The following is a 19,946-nucleotide window of genomic DNA, read 5'->3' on the forward strand; positions in this document are numbered from 1 at the left end:
CCCACCTTGGTTGCTGCTGGAATTATCCCACCCAGATCCTTTGCCAGCTCTGCTTTAAAGGAATTGAAAAATTCCCTTTTTAAAGGCAAGAAAGAAAGGAATTATTCCCCTTTTCCATTTCTTTGTGAGGTGGTGTTGGAATCTTGGGGCACAAAACCACTGGAATTATTCATTTTTATCCTTTTTGTGGAGAAGCCAATCTCCCACAACAAATCCATGCTGGCATCCTCATCCTCCACCACATGGCAATTCCAGAATTCCAACAAGGAATTCCAGCTAAAATCAGTTTTCTAGGGAAGAACCTGAAGGATTTGATGTGCACATTCCCCTGGATTCCTTCCACAAAGCAAACCTGGAATATCTGAAATTCCTATTTTTAAATAGAGACTCAGCTGTGTTCCTTCTAGCAATTCCAGCTTTAAGTTCTATTTTAAATTGATTTGGTTTTTAAATTGACCTGGGGCACTGTGGTAAAAGTTTATCCCTAAAAAGTAGATTTATCCCTAAAAAGCAGATTTTTAACCAGAAATGAGCCCATGGAAACCACTCTGCAGCATCAGAGGCAACACCACCTCCTAACCTGTAAAAAATCTTATTTTTCTCAAGATCTTGGCTCAGGGAGGAGTTTCAAATTCAGTAAAAGAACCCCAAAATCAAAGGGAAAAAACCTCCAAAAATGCCAGAAATCATCAGGAAAACGCCCAACTCACCGTAGAGAGCTGTCCAAGTTTGATTGATTACATCTAGACATACAGTTCCTGACCTGGAACACATGGAAAAAATGGAATTAACACTGCAAAAACACTCTGGGAACTGATAAAACTCCTCCCCAACCCTTCCCCAGGGTTTGGGATAAGCTCTGATTTATTCCAATTTATGGCCTTTAACCACCTCCATCTTCCCACTCTGCCCAGGAGAAAATAAATGGGAATTTTACTGCCAGGGAAGCTCCACACAGCCAAGAAATTATGGGAAATATTTGAGATTTTGGAGGATTTTCTGCAAAGATGAAGGAAGGATTTACTCACGCTTCGTCAATGTTGGGATGGAAGATTTTATTCATGAATCCTGCAAGGAGAAACAGAGGGAAATCAGCAAAAAAACCACAAAAATTCATTTTTTTACATGAGAAGTCTGGAATTTATGGACCAAGGACCCAAAGCCATCCCAGCCATAAATAACCTTTAAAATGGTTGTTTTAAATATTTTTAAATTTAAATTAAGCAGGCACCATTCTCATCCAGGGGTCCAAATTCCAGGGAATTCTGGAGTCAGGAAATCCAGGAAAAATCTGCAGTGCAACCACAAAGCTTTTGTTGGATCCTGAAAATTCCTGTCCAGGAGCCCAGTGGAGCTTCCCCATGTGATGAAGTGGGTTTAGATGGGCAAATCTGAACACAAATTTTAGCTCAACATTTGATTTTTAAAATAAATTTTATATCTATTTTCTATATATTATATATATAATATATATATAATATAAATATATTTTTCCCCAACAGAGATTTTCTATAAGCTTGTTATCACAACATTAATCTACAATTATGAGCCAGAGAGGTAATAATTGAAATTTTCCATCAATACAGCAATTAATTCTCCTGTTGGTGCCTCTGGTCTCCTAAAAAACAGGTTCAGGAGGAGGGAGCTCAGTGTGGCTTTGTCCACATTTGAGAGGGATTTTTTTTTTTTTGTTCTGAGTTGCAAATTAAATTTTGAAATAAATAAAATAAATTTTGAAATAAAAAATTAAATTAATTTATTTTGATTTTTTAAAATTTTGAATAAAAATTTTTATTCGGAATCGATTTGGAAATGGTTTCAAGCCTGACAATGTCCCCTACACTTTTCCCTATTGTGCCACCTTTTGAATTGAGAATTTGCCATGAATCCTCCTTTTCCCTGTTGTGCCAACTTTGTGGATTGAGAATTTGCCACAAATTCTCCTTTTCCCTGTTGTGCCACCATCCCACAGCCCAAAAATCCTGACAAACACAGCCCAGGTGGGAATTTCCCTGAATTCTGCAGGAATCCTTTTAAACATTTTATTGAGAATTCACCATAAATCCTCATTTCCCAGGTTGTGCCACCTTTTGAATTGAGAATTCACCATAAATTCTCCTTTCCTCTGTTGTGCCACCTTTTGAATTGAGAATTCACCATAAATCCTCCTTCTCCCTCTTGTGCCACCTTTTTTATTGAGGATTTACCATAAATCCTCCTGTTCCCTGTTGTGCCACCTTTCTGAACTGAGAATTTGCCATAAATCCTCCTTTTCCCTGTTGTGCCACCATCCTAAAACCCAAAAATCCCAACCACCCCAGCCCAGGTGGGAACTCCCCTGAATCCTGCAGGAATCCCTTTGAACCAACAGCAACCATTGCTTCTGACAGGGATAAAAACAGGGAGGAAATTCAGGGCTGGGATATTGCCTCCATCCATGGAGAAATCTCCTTCCAGGAGCCAAAAAACATGGAAGTTTTCTTTTCAGAGCAGCCAAAAAAGGCTAAAAAAATCCATATTTAACCATTTAAATGCTGCCAAGCTCCCCCAGCTTCGTGTAACACATCAGGGGAGGCACTGGGGTGTCCTCCTGCCCAAAGGAGGGGAGGGACAGCGTGGAGCCCAGCTGGGACTGAAATCCTTCCCTTGTTTCCCAGGAATTGGGACACAAACAGAATTCCAGCTTTGCTTTACTGGGGAGTTCTGCACAAACCCAAACCCGAGACAGTGCCCAAAGCCAGAACAAGCTCCAAGAGAAGGAGAACTCCAAACATCCCCACGCTACCAAGGGAGTGTCAGGAAGAGCCTGGCAGGGTTCAGCTGCAGGAGCTGAAGCAGATTTACCCAGGGAAGCTGGAGTTCCATCAAATATTTACATTCTGCAGCTCCCACAGGTTTAGATCAGGCCATGGATCCATTTTGCTGCAGCCAGCGCTGATCCCGACCCTAAATCCTGCCTGGGCCTTTGGGGGAAAGCAAATAAAGGGTGGAGAGGGTGGGGAACACACTGGGAATAAAAAACAAACCCTAATAGCTGCATAATCTGGGAAATGTGGGAGAGTCCCACCCTAATACCTTGGGAATGTGGGAGATGCCCACCCTAATACCTCAATAATTGGGAAATGTGGAAGATTCCCACCCCAATAGCTCAATAATTTGGGAAACTTGGAAGATTGCCACCCTAACACTTTGATAATTGGGAAATGTGGAAGATTCCCAACCTAATACCTTGGGAATGGGGAAGATTCCCACCCCAATACCTGGATAATTGGGAAATGTGAGGGATTCCTACCCTAATATCTGGATAATTGGTAAATGTGGGAGATTCCCACCCCAATACCTGGATAACATGGATTATTCCAACCCTAAAACCTGGATAATTGGGAAATGTGAAAGATTCCCACCCTAATACCTTGGGAATGTGAGAGATTCCCACCCCAACTCCTGGATAATTTGGAATGTGGAAGATTCCCAACCTAATACCTGGAAAACATGGAAATGGGGAAGATTCCCACCCTAACACCTAGAAAACTGGGGAATGTGGAAGATTCCCACCTCAATACCTCAATAATTTGGGAAACCTGGAGGATTTCCACCCCAACTTCTGAATAATTGGGGAATGTGGAACATTCCCACCCCAATACCCTGAGAAACATGGAAGATTCCCACCCTAATATCAGGATAACTTGGGAAATCGGGAAGATTCCCACCCTAATATCTGGATAATTGGGAATGGGGAAGATTCTCACCCTAATACCTTGGGAATGTGGGAGATTCCCACCCCAATACCTCGATAATTGGGAAATGTGGAAGATTCCCACCCCAATAGCTCAATAATTTGGGAAATCTGGAAGATTCCCACCCTAATGCCTGGATAACTTGGGAACAGAGAAGATTCCCACCCTAACACCTAGAAAACTGGGGAATGTGGAAGATTCCCACCTCAATACCTCAATAATTTGGGAAACATGGAAGATTCCCACCCTAATACAGGATAACTTGGGAATGTGGGAGATTCCCACCCCAATACCTGGATAACATGGATTATTCCCACCCTAATACCTGGATAATTAAGAAATGTGAAAGATTCCCACCCTAATACCTTGGGAATGTGAGAGATTCCCACCCCAACTCCTGGATAACTTGGGAATGTGGAAGATTCCCATAGAATCCCAGAATGGTTTGGGTTGGAAGGGCTCATAAAGCTCATCCAGGTTCCACCCCCTGCCATGGGGACATTTTCCACATTTTCCTGGTTGTTTTTCCACCATCCAGGCAGAACCCACAATCTGGGAGCTGAGAGGGAAGAGTGACATTCCCAAAGGGTCAGGGTTGGGTTGGGTTGGGTTATCCCAATCCCAAAGGCACATCCCAATCCCCCAGCCTTGCCCAGGATGACACCAACGTGCTCTGTGTTTATCTGGGCAAATAAACAGGACAAACTGAGCACAAACATCCATGAAAAATCAAATTACAGGCGCAGCTGGGGATCAATTCAGGAGGATTTCCCACTGGGTGCAGGTTTCTATCCACCCACCCATCCCAAACCCCCATAAATATCCATGAAAAATGAAATTCCAGTTTGGGATCAATTCAGGAGGATTTCCCACTGGGTGCAGGTTTCTATCCACCCACCCATCCCAAACCCCCATAAATGTCCATGAAAAATGAAATTCCAGTTTGGGATCAATTCAGGAGGATTTCCCACTGGGTGCAGGTTTCTATCCACCCACCCATCCCAAACCCCCATAAATGTCCATGAAAAATGAAATTCCAGTTTGGGATCAATTCAGGAGGATTTCCCACTGGGTGCAGGTTTCTATCCACCCACCCATCCCAAACCCCCGTACATATCCATGAAAAATGAAATTCCAGGTGCAGCTGGGGATCAGTTCAAGAGCATTTCCCACTCTATGCAGGTTTCTGTCCACCCACCCATCACAAACCCCCATAAATATCCATGAAAAATGAAATTCCAGTTTGGGATCAATTCAAAAGGATTTCCCACTGGGTGCAGGTTTCTATCCACTACCCATCCCAAAGTCCCACAAACATCCATGAAAAATGAAATTCCAGTTTGGGATCAATTCAGGAGGATTTCCCACTGGGTGCAGGTTTCTATCCACTACCCATCACAAACTCCCATAAACATCCATGGAAAATCAAATTCCAGGTGCAGCTGGGGATCAGTTCAAGAGCATTTCCCACTGGGTGCAGGTTTCTATCCACCCACCCATCCCCAACCCCCATAAACATCCATGAAAAATGAAATTCCAGTTTGGGATCAATTCAGGAGGATTTCCCACTCTGTGCAGGTTTCTGTCCACCCACCCATCCCAAACCCCACACATGGATTTGCTCATGGATTGAGGCCAGCTGGACACTTCTCCCTCCCCAAACACCCAAGGGAATTGGTTTTTAAGTTGAAATTTTGAATTTTTAGCCCCACTTCACACCAATTTCAGGGTTCCATCACAAGAAGGTTGAGGACCCATGGCAGGAGGGCACCTGGACAAATCCTCTGTCCCAGTCCCAGCTGGTTCTGCCCCTGGATGTTCCCATTTCCCAGGGATGTTCCCACCCTGGAGCTTCACTCCCTGCCAGGTCAAGGAGCCCTCCTTGGTACAGCACAAACTGATTTTTGATGGGATTTGAAGTGAGGAGCACTCACTAACACAAGCAGTTCTTATCCCTCAAATCCCAGCAGCTTCCCACAACAATAAATGAAGCACAAGCCAGGAGAAATCTGTGAAATCCTGGCTGGAATTCAATGAAATTTTTAAAAAAATGGAATTAAATCCAGCTGCATTCCTGCACCAGCTGCCACAATGCCTCATTCTACACAATATATATATTTATACATATATATATTTATATATTCCATATGTTCTGTGCATACACCAGGTGTTCTGTTTGGGAAAACACTTGGAAAAAAAGGAAAATAGAAATGCAAGGGAAAATTGAAATATCTGCACCTGCAGTAACTGGGACAGAGATGGAAGAAAATGAGAGTTGGGTGTGAAGATATAGAAAATATAATAATGCAGATAATATAATATAGAAATGAAAATATAAAATGCATAAATATAGAGAAAAATTATAAATGTAGATAAAATTTATAAATATATATAATTTATAAATAGAGAGAGAATTTATAAATACAGAGTTTATAAATACAGAGAATTTTAATATAATAATGCAGATAATATAATATAAATATATAAAATGTATAATATAGATAAATTTATAAATATAGAGAAAAATTATAAATATATATAATTTATAAATATAGAGAGAGTTTATAAATATATATAATTTATAAACATAGAGAGAATTTTTATAAAATATGTAGCATATATAGAATTTATTTGAGATATTGAGGATGTGGGTGTTTTGAATGTAAATTTTCCAGTTGTGGTATTTGATTATTAACAAACCCTGTGCTGGCCTAATCTTCCTGCAGATTTTAAAATAAATAGTAAATAAATAGTAAATAAATTCCAGGCTGCTCCTGTACCCAAGCCAGGCTGGACTGGATTTCCTCCTGTTTGTGCCATTAAAGGGAATTTATCTGCAGGAGCAGGGAGTGATTAAAACACCAAATTCCCACAAATTTCTGTGACCTGGGAGCTCCAAGGAGCCCCCCAGTGCTCCCCAAATCCCCCTTGGGAAAGCAGGAAAGGCAGAATTTAAATCCCAGGGAAAGGAGAGAAACAGAAACCTCAACAGGGAAAAGGAGAATCCCAAACTGGGAAAGGAAAATCCCAAACTGGGAAAGGAGAGAAGCAAAACTCCAAACAGGGAAAGGAGAATTCTAAACAGGGAAAGGAGAGAAGAAAAGTCCTAAACAGGAAAAAGGAGAATCCCAAACAGAGATTTCCACAGGAGACTTCTTCCCCATTAATTACAATTATTTTTCAGAGCTCAGGCTGGGTTAGGAATGAGAGAATTCTCATTTCCATCACCCCCAGCCTCTAAAAATCAGAGATTTTCACAGAAAACTCCTTCCCTACTAATTATAATTATTTTCCAGAGCTCAGGAATGGGAGAATTCTCATTTCCAACACTCCCAGTCTCTAAACCTCAGAGATTTCCACAGAAAGCTCCTTCCTTATTAATTATAATTATTATAATCCAGAGCTCAAACTAGGTTGGGAAGGGGAAAATTCTAATTTCCATCATTCCCAGTGCTCCCAGTCTCCAAGAATCAGATACTTCCACAGGAAACTTCTTCCCTATTAATTATAATTGTTTTCCAGAGCTCAGGAGTGGGACAATTCTCATTTCCATCACTCCAAGTGCTCCCAGTCCCTAAAAATCAGAGATTTCCACAGAAAACTCCTTCCCTATTATTTATAATTATTTTCCAGAGCTCAGGCAGGGTTAGGAAGGGGAGAAATCTCATTTCCATCATTCCCAGTCTCTAAAAACCAGAGATTTCCAGATGTAACTTATTCCCTATTAATTACAATTATTTTCCAGAGCTCAGGCAGGGTTGGGAATGGGATAATTCTCATTTCCATCATTCCCAGTCCCTAAAAAATCAAAGATTTCCATAGAAAATTTATCCCTATTAATTATATTTTTTCCCAGAGCTCAGGCAGGTTCAGGAAGGGGAGAATTCTCATTTCCATCACTCCCAGTGCAGCTGTTATCAGCAGTGCCCCAAGCAGAGATAACCAGCACCCCCCACCCAGGCCTGGCTCTCCCAGATAAGCTTGGCTGGGCAGCAAAAATGGGAAATAAAGGCAAAAGCCCTTCCCTGCAGCCTCCTGGGAGCTTTCCTGAGTTCCAGAACTTTCCTTGGGGCTCCCCGGCTTTTCCTGAGCTCTGCTCCAGCAGGGATTCCATCCAGCCCAAGCCTTGTTTCCAGCAAGGGGAGATTTTTGGGGGGAAAAATGGGGATTTTCAGCAAGAGCCTGAGGAGAAAAATGGAGTTTTTCAGCAAGAAAAAAAATTTTGGGAAGGAAAAAAGCAGATTTTTTCAGCAAGAGGCAGTTTTTTGGGAAGAAAAATATGAGGTTTCAGCAAGATCTTGAGGAGAAAAAAAGCAGTTTTTCTACAAGGGGAAGATTTTGGGAAGGAAAAAAGAGGGTTTTCCAGCAAGAGGAAGACTATGGGAAGAAAAATATGAAGTTTCAGCAAGATCTTGAGGAGAAAAAAGGGATTTTTCAGCAAGAGGAAGATTTTGGCAAGGAAAAAAGGGGTTTTACACCAAGAGGCAGTTTTTTGGAAAGAAATAAAGGGATTTTTTCCAGCAAGAGGAAGATTTTAGGAAGAAAAAGGGTTTTTTCAGCAAGAAGCAGTTTTTTTTAAAAGAAAACAATTAGGTTTCAGCAAGAGCTCAAAGATAAAAAAGGGGTTTTCTACAAGAGGAAGATTTTGGGAAGGAAAAAAGGGGTTTTACACCAAGAGGCAGTTTTTTGGGAAAAAAAAAGGGATTTTTCCAGCAAGAGGCAGTTTTTGGTAAGAAAAATATGAGGTTTCAGAAAGAGCCTGAGGGAAAAAATAAGGGGTTTTCTGCAAGAGGAAGTTTTTTGGGAAGGAAAAAAAGGATTTTCCAGCAAGAAAAATACTTTGGGAAGGAAAAAATGAGGTTTCAGAATGATTTTTAGGAGAAAAAGGAGTTTTTCAGTAAGAGGAAGATTTTGGGAAGTAAAAAAGGGGTTTTACACCAAAAAGCAGTTTTTTGGGAAGAAAAATATGAGGTTTCAGCAAGATCTTGAGGAGAAAAGGGTTTTTCAGCAAGAAGAAGACTTTGGGAAGGAAAAAAGCAGATTTTCCAGCAAGAGGCAGTTTTTCAGGTAGAAAAGAAAGGTTTTTCAGTCACTTGAACAGAGATCATAGGGTGAGGGAAGCTCCTCACGAGGTCTGGGATAAACCAGTGGAGACACAACAGATTTACACAAGAGAGGGATGGAAAACCGAGAGAAAAGCAGCAAAATCAACCTGAAAAGGGCCAAAAGAACTCAGAGATGTGAGCAGGAACAGCTCCCTGATCCCTGGGATGTCCAACCAGGCTGGACTGGGGCTGGAGCAGCCCGGGATGGTGGCAGGTGCTGGGGCTGAGGTTAAAATCCCATTCCCTGATTCCACGAGGTTTAAGATCCCATTCCATTATTTTATGAGGTTTAAGATCCCATTCTGTGATTCCATGAGGTTTAAGATCCCATTCCATGAGGTTAAAACCCCATTCCATGATTCCATAAGGTTTAAGATCCCATCTCATGAGGTTTAAGATCCCATCCCATTATTTTATGAGGTTCAAGATCCCATTCCATGGTTCCATGAGGTTTAAGATCCCATCCCATTATTTTATGAGGTTCAAGACCCCATTCCATGAGGTCTAAGATCCCATTCCATGGTTCCATGAGGTTTAAGATCCCATTCCATGAGGTTTAAGATCCCATTCCATGGTTCCATGAGCTCTAAGATCCCATTCCATGAGGTTTAAGATCCCATTCCCTGATTCCAGACTGGTTTGGGAAGGGGGAAGGACCAAGGACAGGCAGCAAACAGGGAATTCCCATGGCAATGTGCCTCTCCAAGAGGGAGCTCCAGAGCTGGCTCAGGAGGAAGAAAAGGCTCCTGAGAGCTGCAGATTGCTGTGCTCTCTCTCAGAAACATCTGCACATCCCTGGGGCTCACAGAAGGCTCCAAACAAAAAAATAAAATTAAAAAAATGTAAAGGATGGTGTATGGACAGCAGCAGCCTCTCCCAAAAGGCACAATTGCCACTGGAACAGAGATTCCTGATCCCACAGAGCTCCCCAATAAAATCTGAGCCCGAGGGGGTATCTGAAGGAGGCATCCAAAGGAGGATGATGATGTTGGAAAGGGTTTCAGCCCCTGGAGTGGCACCTGAAGACACCTGAGGTGGTTTCCTGCTCCCCAGGCATGGATCCAAGCTCAAACCATCTTGTGATGGAATTTCCTGTTCTCCCCAAGGTGAAACAGGCCTGGCCAGTGAAGCCAGCAGGTTTTTGGTGATAAATCCCTGATTTTCAGTTCTTCCACATGTGTATTCCCTGCTGCAAGAGCATGGAGGCTGCAGTGGAAGAACTTCCACCACTTTTGGACAGAAAACCCCAAAAGTTGGGTTCACCCCAACACCAAGAACTGTGTGCTCCCCCACTCCACAATAAGTGGAGCTAATTATTAAATTTTAAAATTTAATATAATCAAATTTAATAAATAAATAAATTCATTTATAAATTTATATAAATTGTAAATAAAAATAAATTTAATAAACTAAATTTAATACATTTTTAAATGTAGCAATTTAATAAATTTTTAAATTTAATAAATGTATTAAATTTAATAAATTTAAATTTGATTTTTTAAATTTAAAATTAAATTCTTTAATAATTAACTCCACAATAAGTGGAGTTAACTGTTAAACTTCTAAATTTAATAAAATTAAATTTAATAAATAAATTTATATAAATTTTAAATAAAAATTTTATAATTTTAAATTTAATAAAATTTTAAAGGTAATAATTTAATAACTTTAAATTAATTTTTTTTATTTAAAATTTTTAATAATTAATGCCACAGTAAGTGGAGTTAATTATTAAAAAACCCCACATGGAACAGAGATTGAATTGATCAACACACAAATATGCAGCCAAATCCCACTCCCAGCTCCTCCTCCTCCTTCCAAAGCCCAAAATTCCTTTCTTGAGATCTGAAATCCCATAAAAATCCTTGTATTACACTGGTACCACTCCAGCTGCAAAGCTCAGGCCCAAATCCCAGATTTTGATGCAAATGAGCATTTGTTACCTATAGATGGGGATTTGAAGGGGTATTTGTCAGGAAGGTCGACTCTAACTTTCCATACTCCACCTTCATAGGGTGCTGCAAGGGAGGAAAGCAGGAATTAGATATTCCACAGCTGAGAGAGCACAAACAGAACCAGAGAATTCAGGAAAATTATCTCTGGAATAACCCACAGCTCCACTGGGGGGAGATTTCAAAGCCTTTTTCCTGTTCTGCCCCACACATTTGAACAGATCCTGGGGAAGATCTCAGCACAAAGACACCTGATTAAAACTGAGGGATGATCTCCTTACCTTTGGAGATGGTGCTAAATTAAGGTGGGAAAGCCATTTTAATGACAGACTCCATGGACATTCCCAGGCCTAGGAAAGCTCAGGGTGCTGAAGGAGCTTTCCAGAGCTCCCAGGGATGGGGTCTATCCATGGCCACGCTCCCACCCTCAGAATGTGGATTCCTCTCCATCCCCCTCAGATCTGCTCATCTGGAATGGCATTTCCCTATTCCCCAAGCCAGAGATTGCATTCCTGGAAGGGCAGGGACATGAACTTACTTCCTTGTGGTCCATAAAACTTCACAACAAATTCGTTGAGTCCTCCTAAGATTGTGACTTCGTGTTTGCTCTCAATCCTGGTGCAGCAAGTCAAGGAAAAACATCCAAACCAGGAAACAAAACCCAAGGAATGCACTCAGAGCCCAGTGACCCAAATATTCAAATTATCCCAAGCCCCACGTGGAATTTGAGTGTCCTCAAACATCTGAGTGACCACAGTGACGTTGGCAAAGCCAATTCCCCACCCTCCCCTGCCCTGAGGAACCTTGGGGTGAACCCTCAGATTTCCATCCCCTCCTGCACAGAGCAAGCTCAGATTTGGGGGAGCACTGGGACGTGTTTGAAGTAAATCCACTGCTCCAATGAATTCCATTCTCCCATCCCTCAGCTCCCATGGAAATCCTGGCAATCCCAGGTTAATCTGACTTGCAGGACCAAAAAACTCCTGAGTCTGGGGAGAAATGAGGGGAAAGAACAACAGGGAGAATCAAAGTGCTTTGGGAGGAAGGGAACACAAAGGGAAAGAAGGGAATAGAAAAGGGAAAGGCAGGTGGGAAAGAAGGGAACAGAAAAGGGAAAGGAAAACAGGGAAGAAGAGACTAGAAAGGGAAAGGAAAGTGGGAAAGAAGGGAAAGACAAGTGGGAAAGAAGGGAATAGAAAGGGAAAAGCAAGTGGGAAAGAGGAAAATACAAAGGGAAAGACAAGTGGGAAAGATGGGAATACAAAGGGAAAGGCAAATGGGGAAGAAGGGAATACAAAGGGAAAGGCAAGTGGAAGGGAACAGAAAAGGGAAAGGCAAATGGGGAAGAAGGGAACACAAAGGGAAGAGCAGGAAATCTTCATTCCAAGCCAGGCCCAGTTCAATCAGTGGAGGTGTTTCAGCACTGAAGCTTGATAAGGAATTCTGCTGTAAATCAGGGTTAATGGATTGGGAATAACATCCTACAGCAATTCCCTTTCATCAGTGCTGTGGGTAGGAATTCCTAGGGAAGCAGGAGAAAATGAAAGGTTTGTTCCCAGCTGAACCCTGGCTCTGCAGCACTGAGGCTGCTCCCATCTGAGGGAAGGGACAGGGAATATTTCATATAAAGATCCTTCAATCACAGCAGGAATGTTCCAGCTGTAGGGAACTGCAGGTTCCCCTTTTTCCCCTTTGGATGGAGAAGCTTTCCTGCTTTCATGGCACCAAGTTTGCCCAGGATTGCAGGAATTCCACAGACCCTGGGCACACACTGAGATGTTCCTAATCCAGGAATTCCCCAAAACCACCAGGAATAAAGAATTCCCACCTCAGAGCCCTGATTTTATGTGACGACCTATGAAATCTGCTGGATGTCACCATGGGCTGGGTGAGGCTCCCGCATCCCAAAGTGCCAACTCCACTCTGGCAGTTTTTGTGAGGAGATCCCAGTCTGGGATCCCTCAGGATTTACTGCAATTCCTCAGGCACAACTCCCAGATGGGGCAGACTTTTCCCACAGAGTCAGCTCCAAAAGGGTTTGGACACAAGAACCTCCTTCCCCTCATTCTCACAGGGAGAGGGAAAAGTTTGCAGCTGTGTGTTTGGCTCTGGAATTTTCTGGGTTCAGCAGGAGCTGCTCTGCCCTAAAACTCCACAGCAAGGAATTTTACTTGCTGCACCCACCCAGGAGCAGCTCCCAAAGGGCAGAAATGCCCTCAGTGCAGTGATTTTCCTGCTGAAACCCAATGGAATCTCTGGAAAAGCAGCATCACTCCAGGTCTGTGGTGAGGAGCCTCCCAAGGAAGGGTCGTGCCTGAGGGACATTTGTCACCAGATCTTTTCATGGCACTCAAACTTCAAAACTTCCTGCAGTGGTACTCATTCCTCAGGAAATGTATCCCTGGATGACTGTTCCAGGTTCCCAAAGCCCTGCACAGCCCTGCTGTGTGCAGTGATGGCCCAGAAAATGTTTAATTGTCTGGATTTTCACACTCACAGAAGCTTCATGGATCAGATTAAGCACAAATGGTTTTACTTTGGACTAAATCGAGTCCTGCTTAATAAAAACCAGCTCTCCCAGGCTGATCCTGGATGCTCCTCAGCTCCCTGAGTTAATGCCAACTGTAAATTAAAGCTGAGTTTCCCACACCCAGACTCAATCCTGGTGTTGCCAAATTCAAAAAATATTCATGAGCCACGCAGGGCCATATCTGAATATTGTCCTTGTTGTGGCAAAGATTTAAAATTCCTATAAAAAAATCAGTGAGTGAATTAGTTCATGAAAGGGAGAAACACTGGGATGAAAGGTTTGGGAACAACCACAGTGTTTATCAACACAATACCACAAATTCTTCCCTGTGAGGGAGGTGAGACCCTGGCACAAATCCCCAGAGCAGCTGGGGCTGTCCCTGCATCCCTGGAATGTCCAAGGCCAGGCTGGACACTGGGAAGTGTCCCTGCCATGGTCTGGGTTGGAATCCTTAAGGTCCCTTCCCACCCAAACCATTCCCTGAGTCCATAACTGAGGACAGACTGAAAATAAAGTGGATTTCAGCAACATCAGCACAGGGGAAAGCTCTGGAAACAGCAGAAATGAAGCTGGGAAAGGCCTCCTTCCTTGAAATGAGGTGAGTTCCAGTTACTACCACAGCTGGGGTGAACCATCTGCCCTCGCCCTTCTCAGCAAGGAAAAGATGCCCAGGAAAGTGAGATCTTGGAATGCCACCAACAAAAGAGCTGAGACCACTCCTGGGAGAGCTGCATGGAGCTGGTGCAGAGAACATTTCCATCCTACAAGCTTCTTCCATCTCCAGAAAGCCCTCAGGAAAGGGAGCAGCTATTGCAGGAGCTGGGAAATGCAGGAATCTGAGGCAACCTTCCCACAGACTGCCCCAGCAGCACAGGGACCAGCAGAGGGGACTGGACCCCTCTGGAGCAGTGTCCAGACCACATTCCCACAGAAAGCTCCTCCATCCCTCCTGCTGATGTGTCTGGCAGTGAATCCAGGCTCTGCTCTCTCAGCTCATGCTGAATTTTTCCATAAAGTGAAAATCTCACAGCCCAATCCCAATGAATTCTGTCCCAAACATGGCAGGAATTCATCAGCAGGCTCACATCCAGGAGCAATCAGTCTGGAGACCCACAGTCCTGAAGGAATCCAGCTGTGGGATGTCCTCTCCTGCATCCAGGTTCTGCTGATGGATCCTGCAGCGATTCCAAGGAACTCCAAGAATGAGAAATGCTCCAGGTCTTCAGAGAGTGAGCACAGCTCCAGAAAACACCAGGAAAGGAGCACCAAGAACTTGGAGAAAGATTCCCACACAATTAGGGTGATCTCCAGAGGTTTCTGCTGGGATTTGTGTCCAGAATTGCCAGCCACCCCTTTCAGGGGATTTCTATCCCTGCAGAAAGCCCCCAGAAACTCAACCACACATCCAGCACTTTTTGGGAAGACCATTTTGGAAGAACATTTTTTAGTCCACCCTGTCCAGGCCAATCTCTCTGCACCCACATTCTCTCCCAGCACACTTTTCGTCACTCAGATTTACAAAACCCCAAGCAATTAATGGATAAAGATTTGAAACATTGCTGATTCCAGGGGTTCACCTGGAAGGAGCCCTTGTTCCCACAGCAGGACACAGAGCCAAGCTCACAGCTACAAACCCAGCCTGTAACACATCCCACGCCCTGAAATGTTCAAAAACAATCACCCAAATCCCTCCCAAGGCTTCTGGCCTTGCTGTTTTTATCTCCTCATCACCTCAGGATGCCAACTGGACCCGGTGCCAAAAAAACCCAGTGGAAAATTCAAGGGAAAAGAGAAAAATGTGGACATGAGTCAGATCTCTGAGTTCAAAAGCCACAGGAATGAGAAGTGAGTTCTGAGGACATGAAGATAAATTATCTCAGTGCCAGGATGATGAGGAGAATTTTAACACCAGAAAAACACACTGGGATATTGAGATGATGCTATGGAAGCTTGTTTGCAAATATCAGCTGGGAAGGGCTGCTGGGAAAGAGCCAAGGGAATTGTACACGCTCCCTTCCAGGGCCTGAAACGTGCCAGGAGCTCCAAGGAGGACAGAGATGTGGATCTGCACAGCAGGAACAGCCCAGCTCCTGGGACAGGAACATGTCAGTTCCCTGTGAAAGGAACACACCAGTTCCTGGGACAGTGTGACAGGAACAGCCCAGCTCCTGTGACAGAACAGCCTGTCCCTGTGACAGGAACATGCCAAATTCCCTATGAAATGATCATCCCAAACTCCCTGTGACAGGGTGACAGGAACACCTCAAACTCCCTGTGACAGAACAGCCTGTCTCTGTGACAGGAACACCCCAAACTCCCTATGACATGATCATCCCAAACTCCCTGTGACAGTGTCACAGGGACAGCCCAGCTTTCTGGGACAGTGTGACAGGAACACCCCTGTCCCTGTGACAGTGAGACAGGAATACCTCAACCTCCATATGAAATGATCATCCCAAACTCCCTGTGACAGGGTGACAGGAACAGCCCAGCTCCTGTGACAGTGTGACAAGAACACCCCAAAGTTCCTGTGACAGGAACACCCCAAATTCCCTGTGACAATGTGACAGAAACACCCCTGTCCCCGTGCCAGGGTGACAGGAACAGCCCAGCTCCCTGGGACAGTGGGACAGGAACAGCCCTGTCCCTGTGACACAGTGACAGGAAAATCCCAAACTGCCTGTGACAGAAATACCCCAAACTCCCTGTCACATGGTGACAGGAACATCCCAAACTGCCTGTGACAGTGGGACAGGAACAGCCCAGCTCCTGTGACAGGGTGACAGGAACAGCCCTGTCCCCATGACAGGAATACCCCAGCTCCCTGCAGGGATCAAGGCTCTGCTTTCAGGGCTGAACTCACTGAGGAAACTGAAACTGAAATTGTTTCCTCAGTCAGAACAAAAAGCAATTTAAAACATTTTGGGTTTTATACATCAGGACAAAATCCCCTCCAAACCTTTCAGATCTGGACTGTCAGGACCCATCCAGCAGTCAGGAAAAGTGGCCACTGTGGATTTGCCTGTTCCAGGGTCAAATTCCCATTTCCTCATCCTCCTGCAGGGCCACCCAGCACTGCAGGGCTGCACTTCCCCTGCAGCAATCAAATAAAAATTTGTAAGGATTTGACTTCACACCCAGAGCTCCCCAAATCCCAGCTGAACATCATGGCCTGCATGTGGTCTGGCTGCTCACAGGGCTCAGTGGCTTTTTCCTGGCAAACATTTCACTGAAAAAATAAAAAGTCCTCTCATTAAGTTTCTTTAAAATTCACATTAGTTACAAGCTTGGGAAAACTCATTTTCCTGCTAACAATATTCAGCAAGCAACACAAACGGCAAAGAGGAGCAGAAAGTTGGAATATTCTGTAGAAAAATAAAGTTGTGGGTTTATCTGGGGTTACAACTGAAGTGAGAGATGGGTTAAGGGTTATGATGAGGAATTAGGAATTTTTTAAGGATCTCTGTCATGACATTACATCACCAGAGAAATCATCCTGAACTTGAAGGAAAACCAAACAGCAAACCTGAATGTATTCAAAAATAAAAAAGAAATCATCCAGCCTCTTCCAGAGTCCCTCCTTTGGGATAATGGGAAATCAGGGATAAAGGGAAATCAGGGATCAATATTTCTGATCCAGCATCCCCAGGAGCTGCACCTGACACCACAGCTCAGGAACAGCACCTGGGATGCTTTCAGGAATATTTATCCCTATTTCCATTTATTCCTGTTTGCCCCAACTCCGTGCCCTGCAGGGTACCAGAAAAATGGAATTTTAGATGTCAAAAAGGCTAGAAAGGCCATAAAAAATCTGTGCTTGCTTGGAGCAGCAAGAGGTGGATTTTAGCACCTGATTTGTTGCAAAGTTCATGAGAAATCCAGGCTAAAATTATTCCCAATATATTTATCCCTATTTTATATATTTTTATATACTTACTTTATCTTTTATACTATATATGATCTATATATATATATATTTATTACCATCATATATTTGTATGTTATATACTATATATTCATATTTAATATATTTTATTATATTTATATATACTATATATTATTTATGTTTTATTTTATATATTTAGATATTTTATATATTTAGATACTTCAGATAATTATTTTATATAATTTTATATTATATATTATTTGTATATTTATATTTATTTATATACTTAGTTATATATTTTACATTATATATATATCTTCATTATATCTATATGTATTATATTTATGTATATATATATTTACATTTATATAAAATATGTATTATTTATACATTTCATTTTATATATTTTTTTACTTTTATCCCTATTTTCCCTTTATCGCTGTTTGCCCCAACTCCCTGCCCATTACTCACATTTAATTTCCCTCCTCCAGCCCTGCAGGGGACTAAAAAAAGAACTTTCAGTAGTCAAAAAGGTTAGAGAGGCAACAAAAAAGCTGTGCTTTCTTGGAGCAGCAAGAGGTGGATTTTAGCACCTGATTTGTTGCAAACTTCATGAGAACTCCATGCTAAAATTATTCCCACACTGAAATCCGTGGGTTTCCCTCAAGCCAGGAACTCTCATTGCCCCAGGGCACCCTCAGAGTTTCTGCCTGCGAGCAAAGGATTTTTCCAGCACTGAGCCCAGCTTTGTTATGTGCCAAGGATGTTCTGTTGAACATTCCTGGGGTTTTATCCTCACATTCCTGAGGCAAATCCCAACTTTGACTCCTCTGGATTCTCCCTCTGCTCTGCCCTGATGAGATCCCAGCTGGATCCAGCTCTGGAGTCACCAGCAGCACCTGGAGCTGGACAGAGGAATCCACGGAGCTGCTGCAGGGCTGGAGCCAGGCTGGGAGAGCTGGGAATGGAGGGAATTCCCTGGAGAGGGAGCCTGGGGTGGGATTTTGGGAAGGGATTCCCAGAGCAGCTGGGGCTGCCCCTGATCCCTGCAATGGCCAAGGTTGGGCACCGGGGGTGGAGCAGCCTGGAACAGGAGGAGGTGTCCCTTCCAATCCACACCATTCTGGCATTCCATGAGTCTGAACTGGACATTTCCAGGAATCCCACAGCTCTGAAAGCCAAAAAACTGATTTTAATCCTACAAAATACACAAAAAGGACAGCAAAGCACTCCTGGAAAGCTCAGAGGACAAACAGCTTTGCCTTGGCTCTCCTGCTCCCTGTGCCAAGTGAAGCAGGGACACCTCAGCACAGGGGGGTTCACTCCTTGTAAGACAACACCAGCTCTGCCTGCTGCCAAAAACGCCCTGGAAGGGCAGGAATTGTGAATTAATAACTGAGCAGCAACCTGTGCCTGGCTGCTGAGCTTTCATTTTACTGCACACAAGAGTTTCCTTGTGGGACATTCAGCTTTGCTGTGAAAAAATCCCGTCCTGGCCACCTCTCCACCTGGTTTTACCTGCCTGAGGGAACAAATCACACACAAAAAAAAAGAATTCTTCAATTATTCCAAGGCATCCTTCCCAATGTCACATAAAGATAGCAAATGTAATTTTACTGCACACAAGTTTCCTTGTTGGAATTGCAGCTTTGCTGTGAAAAAATCCCTTCCTGGCCACCTCTCCACCAGTTTTTACCTGCCTGAGGGAACAAATCACACACACAAAAAAAGGAATTCTTCAATTATTCCAAGGCATCCTTCCCAATGTCACATAAGGATGGCAAATTTCATTTTACTGCACACAGGTTTCCTTGTTGGAATTGCAGCTTTGCTGTGAAAATATCCCTTCCTGGCCACCTCTCCACCAGGTTTTACCTGCCTGAGGGAACAAATCACTCACAAAAAAAAAGGAATTCTTCAATTATTGCAAGGCATCCCTCCCAATTTCACATAAGGATGGCAAATTTCATTTTACTGCACACAAGATTTTCCTTGTTGGAATTGCAGCTTTGCGGTGAAAAAATCCCCTCCTGGCCACCCCTCCACCTGCCTGAGGGAAAAAATCACACACAAAACAAAGAATTCTTCAATTATTCCACAGCATCCCTCCCAATGTCACATAAGAATGGCAAATCTCCCCCAGACAAAGCCCTTGCTCACCAGTGACCCCACCAACTTTGCTGGGAAGCAAAAGGCACCTTCTGGATGAAAGCAGGGATTTGGGGAGAAGAAAATGCTGCTCCAGCAAAGCCTCCAGCCTGCCCTGCTTGCTTTGGAGCTCCTGGTGATTTACATCTGGCTCATTTCCACCAGCTTTGTGCCAAGAAACTGGAGTAATAAAGAGAAGGTAGAAGGAAAAGTCAGCTTTTCCCTGGAGACACTGTGCAGCCCAGCTGGCTGCTCTGAACCTGCACAAACCAAGTCAGCATTTTCCTCCAAAGCTGCTTTTCCTTCCCCAGAAGGAAGCTGCATCCCACTCCATGCTGGATGGAGCAGCACTGCCCTTCTCCCACAGAAATAAATCCATTTTCTGCTTTTCCTTCCCCAGGAGCACCACAGAACACAAGGTGCATCCAATTCCATGTTGGATGGAGCAGCACTGGCCTTCTCCCACAGAAATAAATCCATTTACTGCCCTCCCAGCTCTCTGCTGCTCCCTTAGAAAGTTTCAACTGGAGAGAAAAAGGAGGCAGGGACATATTGGATCTTTTATCCATGGAGGGGCTGGGGGAGCTG

General features: G+C 43.5%; 1 protein-coding gene across 1 annotated transcript in view; it reads right to left on the reverse strand.

The window, feature by feature from the left end:
- The window catches only part of UBE2H (ubiquitin conjugating enzyme E2 H), a 52,931-nt gene that overhangs the window by 8,291 nt on the left and 24,694 nt on the right, over positions 1-19,946 (reverse strand). The window contains exons 2-5 of the mRNA XM_059471559.1: positions 11,333-11,409; positions 10,786-10,860; positions 1,029-1,068; positions 711-763 (exon numbers count right to left, since the gene is read on the reverse strand). Of these exons, the coding sequence (XP_059327542.1) occupies positions 711-763; positions 1,029-1,068; positions 10,786-10,860; positions 11,333-11,409 (245 nt within the window). The remainder of the gene's footprint in view (positions 1-710; positions 764-1,028; positions 1,069-10,785; positions 10,861-11,332; positions 11,410-19,946) is intronic.

This window comes from Ammospiza nelsoni, chromosome 5, assembly GCF_027579445.1.
Source record: "Ammospiza nelsoni isolate bAmmNel1 chromosome 5, bAmmNel1.pri, whole genome shotgun sequence".
NCBI classification, from domain to species: Eukaryota; Metazoa; Chordata; class Aves; order Passeriformes; family Passerellidae; genus Ammospiza; species Ammospiza nelsoni.